This window comes from Kogia breviceps, chromosome 9 (assembly GCF_026419965.1).
Source record: "Kogia breviceps isolate mKogBre1 chromosome 9, mKogBre1 haplotype 1, whole genome shotgun sequence".
NCBI classification, from domain to species: Eukaryota; Metazoa; Chordata; class Mammalia; order Artiodactyla; family Physeteridae; genus Kogia; species Kogia breviceps.
The window spans coordinates 55,326,791-55,342,894 of NC_081318.1; the positions used below are offsets into that span (position 1 = coordinate 55,326,791).

The 16,104-nt window shown below is 40.3% G+C and overlaps 1 protein-coding gene across 1 annotated transcript in view; it reads left to right on the forward strand.

Annotated features, from left to right (window-relative positions):
- The first annotated feature begins 4,713 nt into the window (after positions 1 to 4,713).
- CDK14 (cyclin dependent kinase 14) overlaps positions 4,714 to 16,104 on the forward strand; it is a 599,292-nt gene continuing 587,901 nt past the window's right edge. Inside the window, exons 1-2 of the mRNA XM_059073929.2 lie at positions 4,714 to 5,300; positions 12,077 to 12,108. Coding sequence (XP_058929912.1) covers positions 5,210 to 5,300; positions 12,077 to 12,108 — 123 coding nt within the window. The 5' untranslated portion in view covers positions 4,714 to 5,209. The remainder of the gene's footprint in view (positions 5,301 to 12,076; positions 12,109 to 16,104) is intronic.

The window sequence follows — 16,104 nt, forward strand, 5'->3', positions numbered from 1 at the left end:
ATTTTCTTCAAAGTAAAAATAATTTTTCTCAGATAGTTCTATCATTTACCAAAATGTAGAGGCCACTTGGAGCATTATATTTTACCTTGCTTTTGTCCTGTTATCTATTTTAACTACCATTCATGAGGTCCTTTTAATGTCTTATATCTGGACTCTACTATTGTTTTAGATTGTCCTTTAATAAAATCTGAAATCTTGACATAAGTACCTGTTGCTACAACATAAAAAGTTATAGCTATGTCATGTGACATATTACAGAATTTTGTAAAGTGCTAAATTCTTGTTACATAATTTTGATTGAAGAGAACTCATTTTCTAATGTAAATGCTTGCATTTAAGTAATTGGACTAATTAGATTTCTATTTAGTAAAAAAAAAATTAAAAATAAATAAATAGTTAAAAAAATAATTAACTAGGGTAACTGTTTAGAGTTCTAAGAGGATATTTATTTATGTTAGTTTCTACCACTTTAGTAATTACAGTCAACAATATGTCTTAATCTTTAGTTATCTGCACTGGTTAAATTCTAAAATTTTACATTAATTAACATATGTTTTCACTTTAACTTCACTTCCCAACTCTAGTCCCCACATCCTTGGCATCCTTGTTTCATAGATTTCTTTTCTCTGATAATATCTTTTGATACTATTTCAGGTCAGTAAATCTGCTTCTGCTTTTGCTGGTACTTTAGATTCTAATCAAATCCTCTATACTTTGTCTAATTTAGATTAGGATTCATTCCCTTAAAATTTACTGCCAGTATATGAGCCTGATATTTTTCTTATATGGACAAGATCCATTCATAAGAAAAGCATACTTTATATATAACATGACTAGAAATAATGTAGCTTAAATTTCTCATAATTTTTATCAGTGGATCCTTGTCTCTCTTATTTGTGTATTAATTACTCTTCATTAATATATCCCAGTGTTTAAGCTGGGAGAGCAGAAATTTCACCATTCAACTTAGAATTGGGCCTCTATGGATGACCCTAGAGGTCAGCTAGTTCAAGACTCTCATTTTACAGGTAAGGAAGTGGGTAAGTCACTTACTTGTCTAAGGCCACACAACACTTTGTGATAGAGTAGGGACGAAAACCCATGAGTCCTGGGTCTCCAGCCACTGCTGCTATTACTCTAGGCCTAATTAATACACACACATGCTTTAATCGATGAATTAGATTCAGTTCAATCCATGCTGGGTTCAGCCCCTTGGTAAGTTTATCTGTTTATAGGCAGACACTGCACCTTTAATTCAAGCCAGCCAAAACTATAACCTTGTGAATGAGAAGTTCAGATGGAGAACTGGCACAGATCCATCCTCCCACTGAAAATACATATGCCACACAGATGCTGAATAGTCATCTTTGTTTCTGAGGACAACACATTACTTCTCAGTGGCAGCAATACATTCTCTAATCATTTGACAAACATTTAATTTATGTCCACTATGAAACAGGCACTACACCTTTTGTATCTAGGGCCCTTGCCCTCAGGGAACTTACAATCTAAAATGAAGGCAAATGTGAAACAAATAACCATATAAAGAGTTGAATCTGGGAATTCCCTGGTGGTCCAGTGATTAGGACTCTGGGCTTCCAATGCAGGGGGCACAGGTTCTATCCCTGGTTGGGGAACTAAGATCCCAAAAGCTGGGCAGCATGGCCAAAAAAAAAAAAGTTGAATCCTATAACATAAGTGTACATATATTAAAAGCATCCAGTTAAAAATTTCCTTCTTTGTATCACAGTTTCTTGCAAAATTAGTCATTTTACTTTATAACCAACAAAGAAAGCAGATAAGCATGTGCTGGGAGTTGGTTATTCATAATTGCCAAGGTTTACTTGGTCCATTACTAACAACTGTTTCTCCTGCAAGGTATACCATTGTAATTAGGTGAAATTTTTTTGGAGTGGGATAGGTAAAAATGAAGTAAATATTATGTTTATGTTTTAAATTACTATTTCTATTATTATAAACAATGCATTTTGGGGGGATAAAACATTCCAATTATACTTAAACGTACAAAGTACAAAGAAAATGTTCTCTCTACAGTAAGTCCCCTACATACGAAACTTCAAGTTCTGAACTTTCAAAGATGCGAACATGTATTCGCATGTCTAATCACGTAAGTTAGTTCATGTGTCTGGCATACATTGTCACGTGTGTGCATCCTCTACAAGTGGTTGTGCTTTTGTGTACTTTACTGTACAGTACTGTATAGAGTACAGTAATACAGTATCTTTATTTCAAGCTAGATCTGTAAGAGGACGACTTCATTGAACTCCTTGCTGCGCAGCACGAGGAGCTTACTAATGAAGACCTGATGGAATTGGAGGCCTAGAGAAAGGACAAAGAGAGACAAGAGGAAGAAGAACTACTGAAGAACCGAAGAGATTCACGATGCAGGAAATGGCAAGGGGATTTTCTTTATTTGAGGAGGCACTGTTATTTCTTGAGGCACATGACCTGAACATAGGATACACGAAGGTTGCAGCAGCTCTTCAGAATGCAATCCAGTACTACCACATCATCTATGACGAGAAAAAGAGCTTCTACCCAGACATCACTGGATCATTTTTTCAAGAGGGTAGATAGAATTGAATCCAGCAAGGAACCAAAACCAGTGCCGTCAACATCAGGCATGAGTGAAATTGCATCTTGCCCTCCATCTCCTATTGCAAATGATCCTTCAGCTCTACCATCTCTCACCTCCTCTTCCTCCAAGTCCAAGTTCATTGGACTTATGAACAAATTGGACTTACAAATGTGGTCTCGGAACGGAACTTGTTCATATGTAGGGGACTTACTGTATTCTGGGTATACACATTTACAGTTTGTTGTTCTCTTCTTTTTCAGAAATTTTCTAAGCACATAGAAACATAGACATGTCTAATTTTTTCTTATAAATATGAAAACAGGTTAATGGTAAATTTTTTTCACTTAACTCTAGGCATATTTACACAATACATATTGATCTATCTCATTTTTGAAAATGTTTACCTGTTTTGTACCATAGTATGCATATACCATAATTTATTCAAACAGAAGTTTATCTTTTAAAAGGCCAATAATACTAAACACTGGGAAGGTAAAACAGAATGTGAATATATTATATATATTCTCACATACACACACGTACATATGAAACAGCCATTATCAGAGTGAATAATATGATTAATAGGACAGCCACAGATGTATAGTTGTCAAAGTTCATTCAGTTAATGAGTACTTCATCTTCGTTGACGGATAGGTAGAACCCATCAGTATTTTGATTGGTTGTTTTTGTCTTTTCATTCAAAGCTGCTGATATATCCTTTCTCCCTAACTATCCTGAGTAAGTGGTGAAAGTCAAACTTTTTCCTTTCTGAGGCCACGCTTGGTGCTGTCAGTGATATCTAGTTATAGTCCCCAGGACTCAACATCCATTTTAAGTCATACGACTTTCTTGAGGAATTCCCCACCCTCCTCTGCTCCCACTTGGCTTGACTTCCTGGCTTTAATCAGCTGCAATTTATCAAGTCCCTATAATGTTCTCAGTGCAGAGCAGAACAAATCAGTGTTCTACCTCACAATTTAAGGCTGGCAGGGGGCTAGTTTTTGTTTTCAGATAAAAATCTATTAATAAAACATAAACTCCCCGAAACTTCCTTTAAACCAAACAACATTGTCACATGCTCACAAGCTCTTTTTACTTACACAGCCAGATGACTCAAGATTACTACATTTCTATTCATAAGGAGTTTGCTGGCCCCAAATCAACACATTCAGGCTTTCCCCCATCTTCCTTCTCTCTCCCCTGGGAGACTGACGTTTGGAGGCCTGCTGCATCGTGTTTTAGCAGAATGAAGACGATGTGTGTTTGCTGCCCGAACTGTAGGTTCTGGGATTTTATAAAGCCTCCCCCACCTCCCCGGCCCCCCTTTTAAAGTTGCTTTTTTGAGGTAGGGGACAAGGCAGTCAGAATGTTTATGCCTCTGAGTCTTCCAGTTTAGAAGTATATTCTAAAAATGGTAAAGAGACTAAGGCCTTCTGTTTGCTATTTACTATAGAACTGGGTATTCATTTCAGAAATCAGCTACATTACCGTCCGTCACTCAGTGTGACAGAGGGATGACGGAAACAGAGCACTAGCCCTGCCTTGGGGAGTTACAGTTGACGCTTCTGCTTTTGCACTTGACTCTCCTAAGAAACGGGCCCATCTTTCCCTTTAGTTCTTTCGCTTCAGTTTCCTTGGCAAAACTGTAGAAAAACAAAAAGTCACCGTCAAACCTGAGCGCATCCCCGAGGCCTTTCCACTCCCCTGACCCGGAGGCATTGGTCTAGGCCAAACCCCCACCCCCAATTCCAAGCTCTTTTCACAGGCGATCGCGGCAGGGAGAAAACCACTACGGTGAACGATCTAGGCTCAGCCCCTTTCCTTTCGGGGCCTCCCCACAGCGCGAGAACCGGGTCCCCAGTGGCGGCCCGCTCCCAGCCTTGCCCCTTCGCGGCCCTGCGCGGGCCCGGGTCCTCGAGCGCGCGGGCTGGGCTGGCAGCCGAGGGAGCAGCGAGGGGTCGCGAGCAGGCCAGGGAGGGTGGCAGAGGACTCGGGCTCCGAGCGGGGGGCCGAGGTCGCTTCGGGGTCCCGCGCCCGGGGGCCTTGGCCGAGGGGGAGGCGGGGCGGCGGCGGCGGGAGGGGGTTGAGGGCGGGGCGGCTGGCGGTTCTATGCCGCGGCTCTTTTTCCCGAGCGCCCGAAACTCTCCCCGCTCGCGCCTCGCGCCCTCGGCGACCCCAGGCTCTCACACCTAGTCCCCGGTCCGCCCCCGCCCCGCCTCCGCCCGCGCCACCCCCACAGCCGGCTGCCGGCGCGCTTCTCTTGGTTACAAAGGAGGGAAAATGAGCCGGGCGGCGGCGGCGGCGGCGGCGGCGGCGGCGCGGCGCGAGGCCACCACGGCGGCGGCGATCGCGGCCGCCCCCGGCACCACGTAGAACGCCCCCGCTCGTCCAGCCGCGGCCCAGGCCGGAGTGCAGCCTGCCTCTCGCCGCTCGCCTCCCCAGCCCTGCGCGTCGCCTCGCGGCCGGAGGAGGAGGTGAAGGAGGAGGAGGAGGAGGAGGTGGTGGAGGAGGAGGAGGAGGCGCCGCCTTCGCCGCGCCGCGCGTCCTCGCCGTTGTCTGCGCTCGCTCTGGACCAGTTTGGGGAAGTTGGTCGAGCCCCGTGTCGCCCAGATGTGCGACCTCATTGAGCCGCAGCCGCCCGAGAAGATCGGCAAGATGAAGAAGTTGCGGAGAACTTTGTCGGATAGTTTCAGCCGCATTGGTGAGTGGCGTGCCGTCCCGGGCACCCGGCCCGGCGCCCCCATGCCCGCGCCCTCGGCCCCGCGCTTCTGGCACTAGCGGTGCAGCGGCCACCCGGGACTGGCGTGGGGGGCGCTGCGCGCGGAGGGTGGAGGGAACAGTGCCCAGGACCTGCGGGAGGGCGACGACGAAAAGGAGAGACACCTCTTTCCCTCAGGACCTGAGGGTTCATTTGTGCCTGATTTTAAGCCTACAATTTGGGTTCCCTCTCCTCGCCACTACCGCTCCTGCTTTCGCGCCCGCCGGAGACAGGCGGCGCGGCCGCCTGGGTCACCTATTTTTTTTCACGCAGGCTTTGGTATTGGGTGTTTAGTCAATAATTTAGCTTTGGAAATTGGTGAAATGTTGAGTTTGTACCTTGGTATTGTTTAACACATCCAACCTAAAGAGAAGTGGGACAGATACCTTGGGACCTTTTGTTCGGTACTTCGGGTCCTCGAAAGCGAGATTTGGGCGTTCAGCCTCGAGTCCTCTAAATCTTTACATTGCTGCAGAGAAATTCGCGCCGTGAACTTGTCTGAACATTTAGGAATAAGTCTCCCAAACTTCTTCCATTTACTAGACCAAGGCTATTGTCTTTAACTCAGCCAACCAACTGACCGACAGATAACCGACCGAGAAATGTTTAGGACATTTAAGAATAAATCCATGTCACGGACTATAACAGGGTGACAGCAGTGTCACGTGGAATGGGTGGTTAGATTTATAGGGTTGGCCATAAAAACCCCTTTTAACCTTAAGACGGTAGCTGTCTTCTCTAACATCTTAACTTTCATTTACACAGGTAACTGCTTTCAGCAAGAAAATCGTACAAAATAACCCCTCAGAGTCCCTAAGAAGCCTCTAGCCTTTGTTTCACTTGTTTAACATGTCATCCATGTTAATAAAGGTGTTAATGGAAATTAAGGATAAGGTGCTTAATTCCTTAAAATAAAACCCTGGAGTGCATATGAGTATTGTCCTTGTCCTTCCATCCATTCATTTAAAAATCATTGTATAAGTGCATCGTGAAATATGCAAACTTTCCTCAAGTCAAAAAAATGTTTAGGCTACTTTTCTTTGTTGTCTTTTAACTGAAAATTCCATATTGGTATACATAATTTTTCCCAAGATGACTGTAAAGTTATGGTGTGAAACCAATATTTAGCCCTGGTTTTATTTATTTTGTGTATGGGATATTTGCAATTTTACTCTTAGGAGTTAGGGATGTGTATGAAGAGCCCCTGCATTCAAATGAAGTTTGAAGCCAAGAAGAGTGTGAGAAAGCAAGGTGTTGAGTCGCTGTGCTTTATTAAGGAGGATGTTTCAGCCCCTGACCCAAACTATCACAGAGGCGGGTTCTGGAGTCCATTAAGCCCTGTTCTGTAAGGCATTAACTGTATATTTACTAATGCTAATGACTCTGTTGGAACTCTTCCAGTTTTGTGTTAAATAATTCATTGCAATTGAATCTCAGTAAGAAACCAAGGACATTAATATAAAAATTCCTTATGTTTAGGTAATTTCAAGGTTTTGATCGACAATCAGTAAAATTTAGATTAACTACAATGCTGGCAAATGGGGTATTATAGTTAATTGGATTTTCTAGCTTACAGAGATTTAGTGATGTGAAACTCCTTTTGATTACAACTCTTGTTAAAATGTCTTCTAAGTTCTAGTAGATTTTACTTCCTCCCTTTGAGAAACAGTACAGTGAAGTGATCATAACTGATTATTTCTTGTATTGATGGAGGGTCATGATTCGAATAGCAAATCTCATTCCAGAATACTGTAAAAGGAGATAAAGAGGTTTAAGTGATTATGATTGTATAACAAGCTCAAGACATTCATTAGAGTAGCATTACAGAAAATAAGTCTTTGTTATCTTTGTATTTTTTGAAGTTTTATTTGTAAAATCAAAAAGCATGAAATCAATCTGATTATTTAAGGATTTTTAAGGTGCTGGAGGCTGTTGAATTGAGGCTTTACTGTGGGATTGCATAGTGCATAGATTTAAAGGTGTGGGCTGTGTGTCAGATGGACTAGGATTTCTGGTGTTGCCACTTGTAGTGGAGTGACCTTGGACAGGTCCTTCACCTTCTGAGCTTCAGTTTTTCAAGTCAGTTTTGTTATTGGCACTTAGTGAAATAATGCATATAATGTCCTGTATTGTACGGCATAAAGACTCAATAGATGTTCATAATGTGTTATTATCGTTATTGGTGATTACAACATGCTGACGTATGGATCTTCTAGGTGGAAAGCAAGAGAAGTAAGAGAAGTGACCACTGACTTTACAGTGTGGCTAACCTGAAAACAGGATGGGTTTTAGAGCTAGGCTGATCTGGGTTCGAATCCCATTTTCCTTGCCTGCTGTGTGCCTTGGGCAACAGCTAGCAGAATTTCTTTAGATCCTAGAGTCCTTATCTGTCAGTTTTCTTAAGGTTGTTGTGAAGATTAGATCAGATAAAATACATAATAAAATATCTAGTGCAATATCTGTCACATGGTGAAGATCAATATTGGATGCTGTTATTATTCCTTCTTATTTCTCTGTTTATCTCCTATCTTCCTCATTTCTTCGTTGTTACTTCATGAGGAGATCAAAGAGTGAGTGGTTTATTCCTGCTGAGTAAGCCAACATCTCAGTATATTCATTCCCTTTACCCAATCTACTCCGGCTTTTGAAATAAACATACTGACTTTATTTTGCTTTTGTAGTATGATTCAGAAGTGTAGTTTGTTATATGGTAAAATACAGTATCACTGTTTAGCCATGAAAAATTAGTGATCATCTATAGAAAATGAGGACAATTTTTGAAAGTCTGTGATATTCATTAATTATGGATTAATAATCCATTATTATAAAAGATTAATAATAATAATTCTATAAAAGCGACAATGCTAATGGTTAATTTACTCACACATGAAATATCAGGCCAACTTTGTCACTGCCCACCTCAAATATAGCTGATCTGAGATTACTATATTATAAAAGGTCTAATAAAACACACTGGCTTTCAAGCTACGGCACTCTTAATTTACTGCATCTGCCAGGGAGTGACTATAACACAGCTATGGTTCTTTTAGAAGATGGGTGTAATTGAATTTCAAAGTCATCCATTGATTTCAGGAGTGAGTATTTATGGTTTTCTGCTAAATAGTGTCAGTGTGTTCACTTATTAGGAATTACTATAGTTGTCTCACGCTTTTAAAAAAAAATTAGGTTAGCATAAACAAAGACAAATGGGAACTTAATTGTTTAAAAAATTTATATTAAAATTCATTTCCTCTTTTCTTTCATTGTTTCTTTTTTATTTTTGAATGATTGCTTAGAAGCAGAAAGGCTTTCTGTAATATCCTGTGTAAGATTAAGGTCAAACTGACATTTCTTCATATTCATTTGAATGCATTTCTTCACACTTAGTTGGATGATCTTCTAGAGAAAGGAAGTTTATACTCTGCGATATACGAGATGAACCCTACGTATACCATTTCTTTGAAAGATGCAGTTTGTGAGATAACTGAATAAAAGGAAGAGGCTGTGGTTACACTGAATTTGGGGGTTTGTTACCTTGTTCTGTAAGAGTGTAATTTTAGAGTCCAGCTGTCACCTGATAAATCCATTCTGTCAAAAAGAAAAATGTAAGGTTAAAGGTTCAGAGGCAAGAGTTAACTATTGTACCATATCCTCTCCCAATGTAGTTTCAAAAGATTTTAATTTGAAAACTGTGAAATGGAATTTATAATTCTTTCATAAGAGAGAATAGTACATGGTTTTCATATGCCAAAACTTTAGTGTATCTCAAAGGGTAAGATGCTATCCTTTTGCCTTTGAAGTGCAACTCATTAATTCTGCCAATAATTATCGAGTACCTCCTATGTGCTAGATATTGTGCTGGCATTCAGATTCAATGACCATTGTTACTGGTCCCTGTCCTCAAGGACTTTAAGAGAAGACAGGCCAATGAATGAGCATGGACAAATTCTACCATGAAGATTAGCATAATTTGCTGTTGAAGAACATAGGAGGGGATACCATTTTAGTCTTGGTGAGATCATGGAAAAATTTCTGGAGGGAGCAATGTCTGAGCAGAGGACTGAATAGAATATCTGATTATCTTAGATGGCTTAATATATGCCCCTTTGTTAACCCAGAAGAATGTAATATGCTTGTTATTCCATGATATCATTGAAGACAATTGTGGGTTTGTATTTACATGAATGATTAATGACAATCAAAGAATGTAATCAATAATGAGATGTTGTGTGCTTGTCTAGGTCTGAGTTTATTCATCAATGACCTGATAAATATTTGGCAAAGACATCTTTAATTGGTCTTTTTTGTTACCACTGACTGCTGTTCAGGGAAAGGATACAATATTTAGAAGAAACTATGCAAGGTGTCAATCTAGCAATGAAAGGTTCCATGAAAGGGTGGACTTCTTGGTCTTAAAATATTCTCCCCTCTGGTGTCCTGGGCTTGAGAATAGTGTACAGGGGAGATAATCTGGCTTCCTGCTCTTTATATCTTAGGAAATACACCTGCAATGACCCTTCTATTTCCTCCTTTTCTTTCTACCTACAGATCCCACCCCTTTATCCAGAATGTTGGAGGAATTGGCAGGACTTAGGTGGCAAGAGGGAAATAGTCCAGTCTGGGTGTTAAAGACATTCTGGTTTCTACTATCCTCGTCTCTCAATTTGAGGGTCTTTGTTCCTTGTTTGCAATTCCCTGAGAGAAGTTATCAACTGTAGTTCGTACTGGTTGCTTTGCTTAGGAAAACTCATGGCTAAATCTCTAGAACTTTTATCATGTCCCAAGTAAATAAGATATATTTAAACATCTGTGATGTGAATGATAAGCTTGTTGCTGTAGCTTTGCACTTTGAATGGCAACAACGTAATGTGTTTTACCTTAATCTTTGTTCAATGAGTGAGGTATGAGGCTGTACAATAATTCACTTTGTATTTGAAGTCAATGAGCTAATCATTTCTTATTCCAAAAAATTGGTTTTTTTTAGATGGAACAACTTGTCTATACTTACGTAGGTCACTAATATTTTATAAAGGAATCACTAGTCAAGTATGTTAAGTAAAGGACATGCCTTGGGTTGAGAGAGTGAGGGGTATAGTCTAGTAACATTGTTGACTGATATTTAAAGAAAGCCTTCTGGATTAGAAGTTTTATATTGTGAATTAAAAATGTCACCATTAAGAATCACCTAAGATCTTCTACCTTTCTATCCAAGTAGTTTATTTTATTTTATTTATTTATTTGGCCACATCAAGTAGTTTGCGGGATCTTAGTTCCTCCACCAGGGATTGAACCTGCGCCCTTGGCAGTGAAAGCATGGAGTCTTAAACACTGGACCACCAGGGAATTCCCCAAAGTAGGTTATTTTAGATTTAATATGAATTAAGTCAAATACATTATGTAATATGGGTGAGTAATTGAATGCAAGATAATCCATTTGAAACTGGGACAAAGATCTGTCTTTTTATTTTCCATTCGGAAGAAATGATTCTCTAATAAAGGAAGTAGAGAAAACTATTACAAGATCAGTTTCTTAGGCAAAAGGGGAAGACTAAGAATTAAACTTTGAGAAATATTTTATCTCCCTTGACCTACCCTTTTTTACCTTAACTTATCACCACAACCACAGACTTCTTGATGTTTTAAAAAGACAAATTTATAGTATGACACAGAGAAAAGAACCTTTGCAAGATTGCTAGACAGTATAATATAAGCTTTGATGCGACGGCTTCAGTTTAGGCACAGGACCTCTCTCAGAGCTTAACTGCCAAAACTATTTGTTTTCCATTGCTTTGGTCAGAACATAGCTTTCCAGGTAAGAGCTACCCAAGCACTTCTATCCTGAATAGAACTATCTAGTATAGACCAGTAAGCACTTATGCACAATTCTGTACCTCTGAAACATTTCTCCAACTTGTGTTTTCAGCTAAATTCACTCCTTTGTGCATTTTCCTTAATCTGAAACATTCTAAATAATTGTAGGGTTTAAGGAACTAGGTCTTTGCCAACTATATATATGAAATACTTCTCTTTCTCTTTAGAGTAATAAAATTTCAATTCTGAAGTCATGAATATTAAAAATAAATTTTAAGTATTTACTAGTACCTATAAAATATTCCACATGTATTGTTTCCTTCAGTGATACTTTGTTAGAAAAGTTATCATGTTGAAACTGTTTGAATTATGTTTCTGCAGTGCTTATTTTACACGCTTGATCTTTCATCATTGAACTTAAACTTCTCTCAGTATGAAAATCTCATTCCGGGCACTGTGCAGAGTGGATGTCTTCCTGACAACTGGTTTGGGAGGTCCAGCCACCATGCATAATGATAGACCAGCAAACAAGCAAACACCAGAAGTTTAAGGGGAAATTTTTTTTAAGATTGCTTTTTGATTCTTTAATACTTTCATTAAAACATTTTCCTACTAAAGAAGAAATAGAGGAAAGATATGCATACTTCTTTTCCACAGCTGGGAGGATAGTTCCATTTACATATTTATGAAAGTGTCTCACAAAGATGCGTACTGTGCAATTCTCTCTCTCATTTGCAGTTCTCACATTTGTATCATAACATTGTTATTCAGGTTGGGGTACGATTTTACTTTTTGAAATGAAAACACCATACTGCTTTGGGTTTTTTTCCTGTGTTTTTAGAACTTAGATACTTAGTCTCTTTGAGATGGTTCACAATAACTGTTTCCTTTCCCCTTTTATTTTATAGCTTTGAAGAAAGACGACACCACCTTTGATGAGGTAGGTTAAATTTCTTTATCTAATGTTAGAAGTATTTAATTACGGCCAGGTAAAGTCAGTAGGTGCCAACTTTGCACTTAGAAACAAACAAACAAAAAAATGCCTTAAAACAAACAACAAGCCATGGCATCTCTTTATTTAGTTACATTATGTTATTTTTCAGTTTTAAATAAACGTTCAAATTGAATTTTGGTATCGATCAACAGAAATGTGTCTTTTGAAATTAATAAACAAAAGGCACCCGCAGGCCTTTGTTTTGTTGCTTTCCTGATGTTGATTGTGCTTGTGAAGCCCAGTGTGTTGTGTGTACTCAGGGCATGTCTGGAGCTGTTGGCAAGTTGGGCTCCACCGCTCCCTTGCAGCCCTCCTCTGAACTAGGGTATGATGCGATGTTGACGCCACATATTGTCTGTCAGAGTCCCAAAGGAGGAGCTGACTTTTCCTGTTCCAGTTTCCCTATTCTTTGTATATCAGATCTGTCTTTATCTACTTGCCACAAAGTAGCAAAAAAGCTTGTTCAAGAAAGGCAGAGGGTTCCTATGTAATTAATAACATTCTGAATGTGATTTTTCAATTGCACTCTTTCCTGAGTTTTTGGTAGTATCAGTGGGAATCACCAGAGAAATAATGTGTTTACAGAATGTTCTCAAGAGTGCTGTAGAGTGAAGTCTTTGTCGCCATCCAAAGCCACAGTCACTGATCTGTGTTGTAAACTGGGCCACGTACACACACATATATATATATGTGTGTGTATATATATATATGTATATATATATATGTATAGAGAGAGAGAGAGAGAGAGAGGGAGAGGGAGAGGGAGAGGGAGAGGGAGAGAGAGAGAGTGTTTATGTATGAACACAGATGTATCTACACAATGTGCTTATCCTGCAGCCTGATGAAAGCATAGATTAGTTTGGTTGTGGTTTGATTTGTTTTAACAGTTGCAGATTCCATGAAATACGCTACCTGTCCTCCCTCTGCTGCAGTGCTTCAGAGAGGAAAGGACATTTGTGCTCATGGAAAGTCCCCTTGGCCATGTGGCTGGCTGTAGTGCAGGGCAAGAGCACTCACGGGGAACCTGCTCTAGACCGGGATTTCTGGACGGGGCCCATGACATTTGGCTCTCATGGTCTGCTGCTTTGTCTGCTGCACCTGTTCTTTTTTCCCCCGGGTCCAGCTCTACAAAGCTGTGTGTCCCTGGACTCCAAAACAACTTCCCCTGCCAGCATTCCTGAAACATCCTGTGAAACTTTGTGATTCTAGACCTGAAGCAATAAAGGATTCTTTTCTTTCCCATCTGTAGTGGGTAATAATGATGTTCCCCTCTAAACCTGTATTTCTGGAATTTCTGCAGTGTTACTGAGATGTTTTTAGGAGAGTATTTTCTTTCTTCTCAGAAGAACCCAATGTGAGAATATTGGGCACCTTTTCTCTCTTCATAAGGAAAAGTCTCCCCTTTAATTATGGATGTAATTTAAGTTTACATTAAAAAAAAATAAGGAAAAGGAAAAGAAAAAAACTCCCCAATCCTATTATCCAATTACAACCACTGTTGAATGTCCTTCGTGCCTCTTTCCTCATGTAAAAAACAAACAAAAACAACCCCCCCAAACTATAGCCCATGTATTATGTCCTACTTTTTTCTTTTAACCTATAATATATTTTTGCATGTTTTTACAGATGACTTCTAATCATTATTAGGAATTTTAAAAACCTTGTGTCATGACATTTTTTTTTCTAATATTCCATATATATGTGTTAGCTTATGGTATTTGTTTTTCTCCTTCTGACTTACTTCACTCTGTATGACAGACTCCAGGTCCATCCACCTCACTACAAATAACTCAGTTTCATTTCTTTTTATGGCTGAGTAATATTCCGTTGTATATATGTGCCACATCTTCTGTATCCATTCATCTGTTGATGGACACTTAGGTTGCTTCCATGTCCTGGCTATTGTAAATAGAGCTGCAATGAACATTTTGGGAGGGAGGGAGACACAAGAGGGAAGAGATATGGGAACATATGTATATGTATAACTGATTCACTTTGTTGTAAAGCAGAAACTAACACACCATTGTAAAGCAATTATACTCCAATAAATGTTAAAAAACCCCCCCAACCTTTTGTCTTGTTTAAACACCACCATTGAGCTTCCCTGGTGGCGCAGTGGTTGAGAATCTGCCTGCGGATGCAGGGGACAGGGGTTCGTGCCCTGGTCCGGTAAGATCCCACATGCCGCGGAGCGGCTGGGCCCGTGAGCCGTGGCCGCTGGGCCTGTGCGTCTGGAGCCTGTGCTGCGCAACGGGAGAGGCCACAGCAGTGAGAGGCCTGCGTATCACCAAAAAATAAATAAATAAATAAATAAACACTACATTAACGATTGTATGTTATTCTTTTTTTTTTTTTTTTTTTTTTTTTTGCGGTACGCGGGCCTCTCACTGTTGTGGCCTCTCCCGTTGCGCAGCACAGGCTCCGGATGCGCAGGCCCAGCGGCCACGGCTCACGGGCCCAGCCGCTCCGCGGCATGTGGGATCTTCCCGGACCGGGACATGAACCCCTGTCCCCTGCATCCGCAGGTGGGTTCTCAACCACTGCGCCACCAGGGAAGCCCGATTGTATGTTATTCTGCCATGGTGGCTGTGACATCAGCTTTCAGAAACACCTGAGGCTGGAACCTAGATGGAAGTTAAGAATGTATGGGTTAAACCCGTAACTACCTGCCCTCCCTTACCCCCAAACTTCTGCAAAGCTGAAGGCCTGGATTTTGTAATTTGGGGCAAAATTATCCTTAGCTTTTATAAAGTGTTTTCCTTCTTCTGCTAAAGGAAAGAGATTGGTTAGATACCTTAAGTTAGTAAATTACAGAATGTTCCATCTGGAAGGGACACTGGAAATCATGTGGCCAATTTCAGCATTTCAAAAGTGAAGGCACTGAGGTCCGGGGCGGGGGGACAGGTAATTTTCAGTTATTCAGGGAAGACCCAGGGCCAGGAGCCTGGGAGACAGTCTTAGTAAAGACATGCTCGAGTGTAAACCCCAACTCAACCACCCTCTCAAGGGCAATCGACTTCCTTTCCCCAGGCCTTTTATAAAATAGAGGTGTAATAGTACCTCCCTTCTGAGGTTATTGGCACGATTAGATAAGCTAAGTGTATAAAGGTGCCAGAATAGTCAGTGGCACATAGTAAATGTCTTATATTTGGTCTTGTCATTGTCCTTGTGTTTGTCATTGCCATCATTATTGAAGCTCTTACTGTGACATCTGCCTTCTGTAGTTGAAGGGCTGCAAGGAGGATGGAAAGATTAAGTTCAAAATTAAGTATTAGATCTATGAGGAGAATTACTTTCAGATATTCCCCTAAAATTCCATGTAAGACTTCATGTGTTGATTTGCATATTAAAACTGTAAAGATATTGTCTAAAACACACCATTTTTTAGATTCCTTGAGAGAATGACTGCTGCTTTCTGCTTTGTAGTCCCTCCATGTCTTGCACATGGTTAATAGTCAATAAATATCTATTGAATATGAGTGAGTTATCTGTTGCAAATGAAGAGTGTTCATCCCAGGGTCAGCCAATGTGGATTCTCATTTGCCACTTCCTAGCTATTTGTGCAGGTCATTTGCTTTACCTAAGGCTCAGTTTTCTCATTTGTAAAACCAATCAGTAAAACTATGATCTTCGAGTTGCTTTCTGTCTTTAAATGCAGCATACAAAACAATCAACATAAAATTACAGCCTTACCAAGATCAGAAATGAGTACTAGATTTGTGATTATATGAACAGGAAGTCACTGAGTTCTTCTGTAATCATCTTCAGATTATAATGGTAGATGTTTTCTTGAATTCTTTTCTTGGTCGTCCATTTTTCCTGTCGGAGTTACAGTCAATTGGAATCCAGTTAAGATTTGAGTCTTGGAATCTGGAGGCTGGGTCAGCTTCTTAGATATGCATGGAGGTGTGGCAACTCCTTACTCAGTGTTTATGAGCTGGA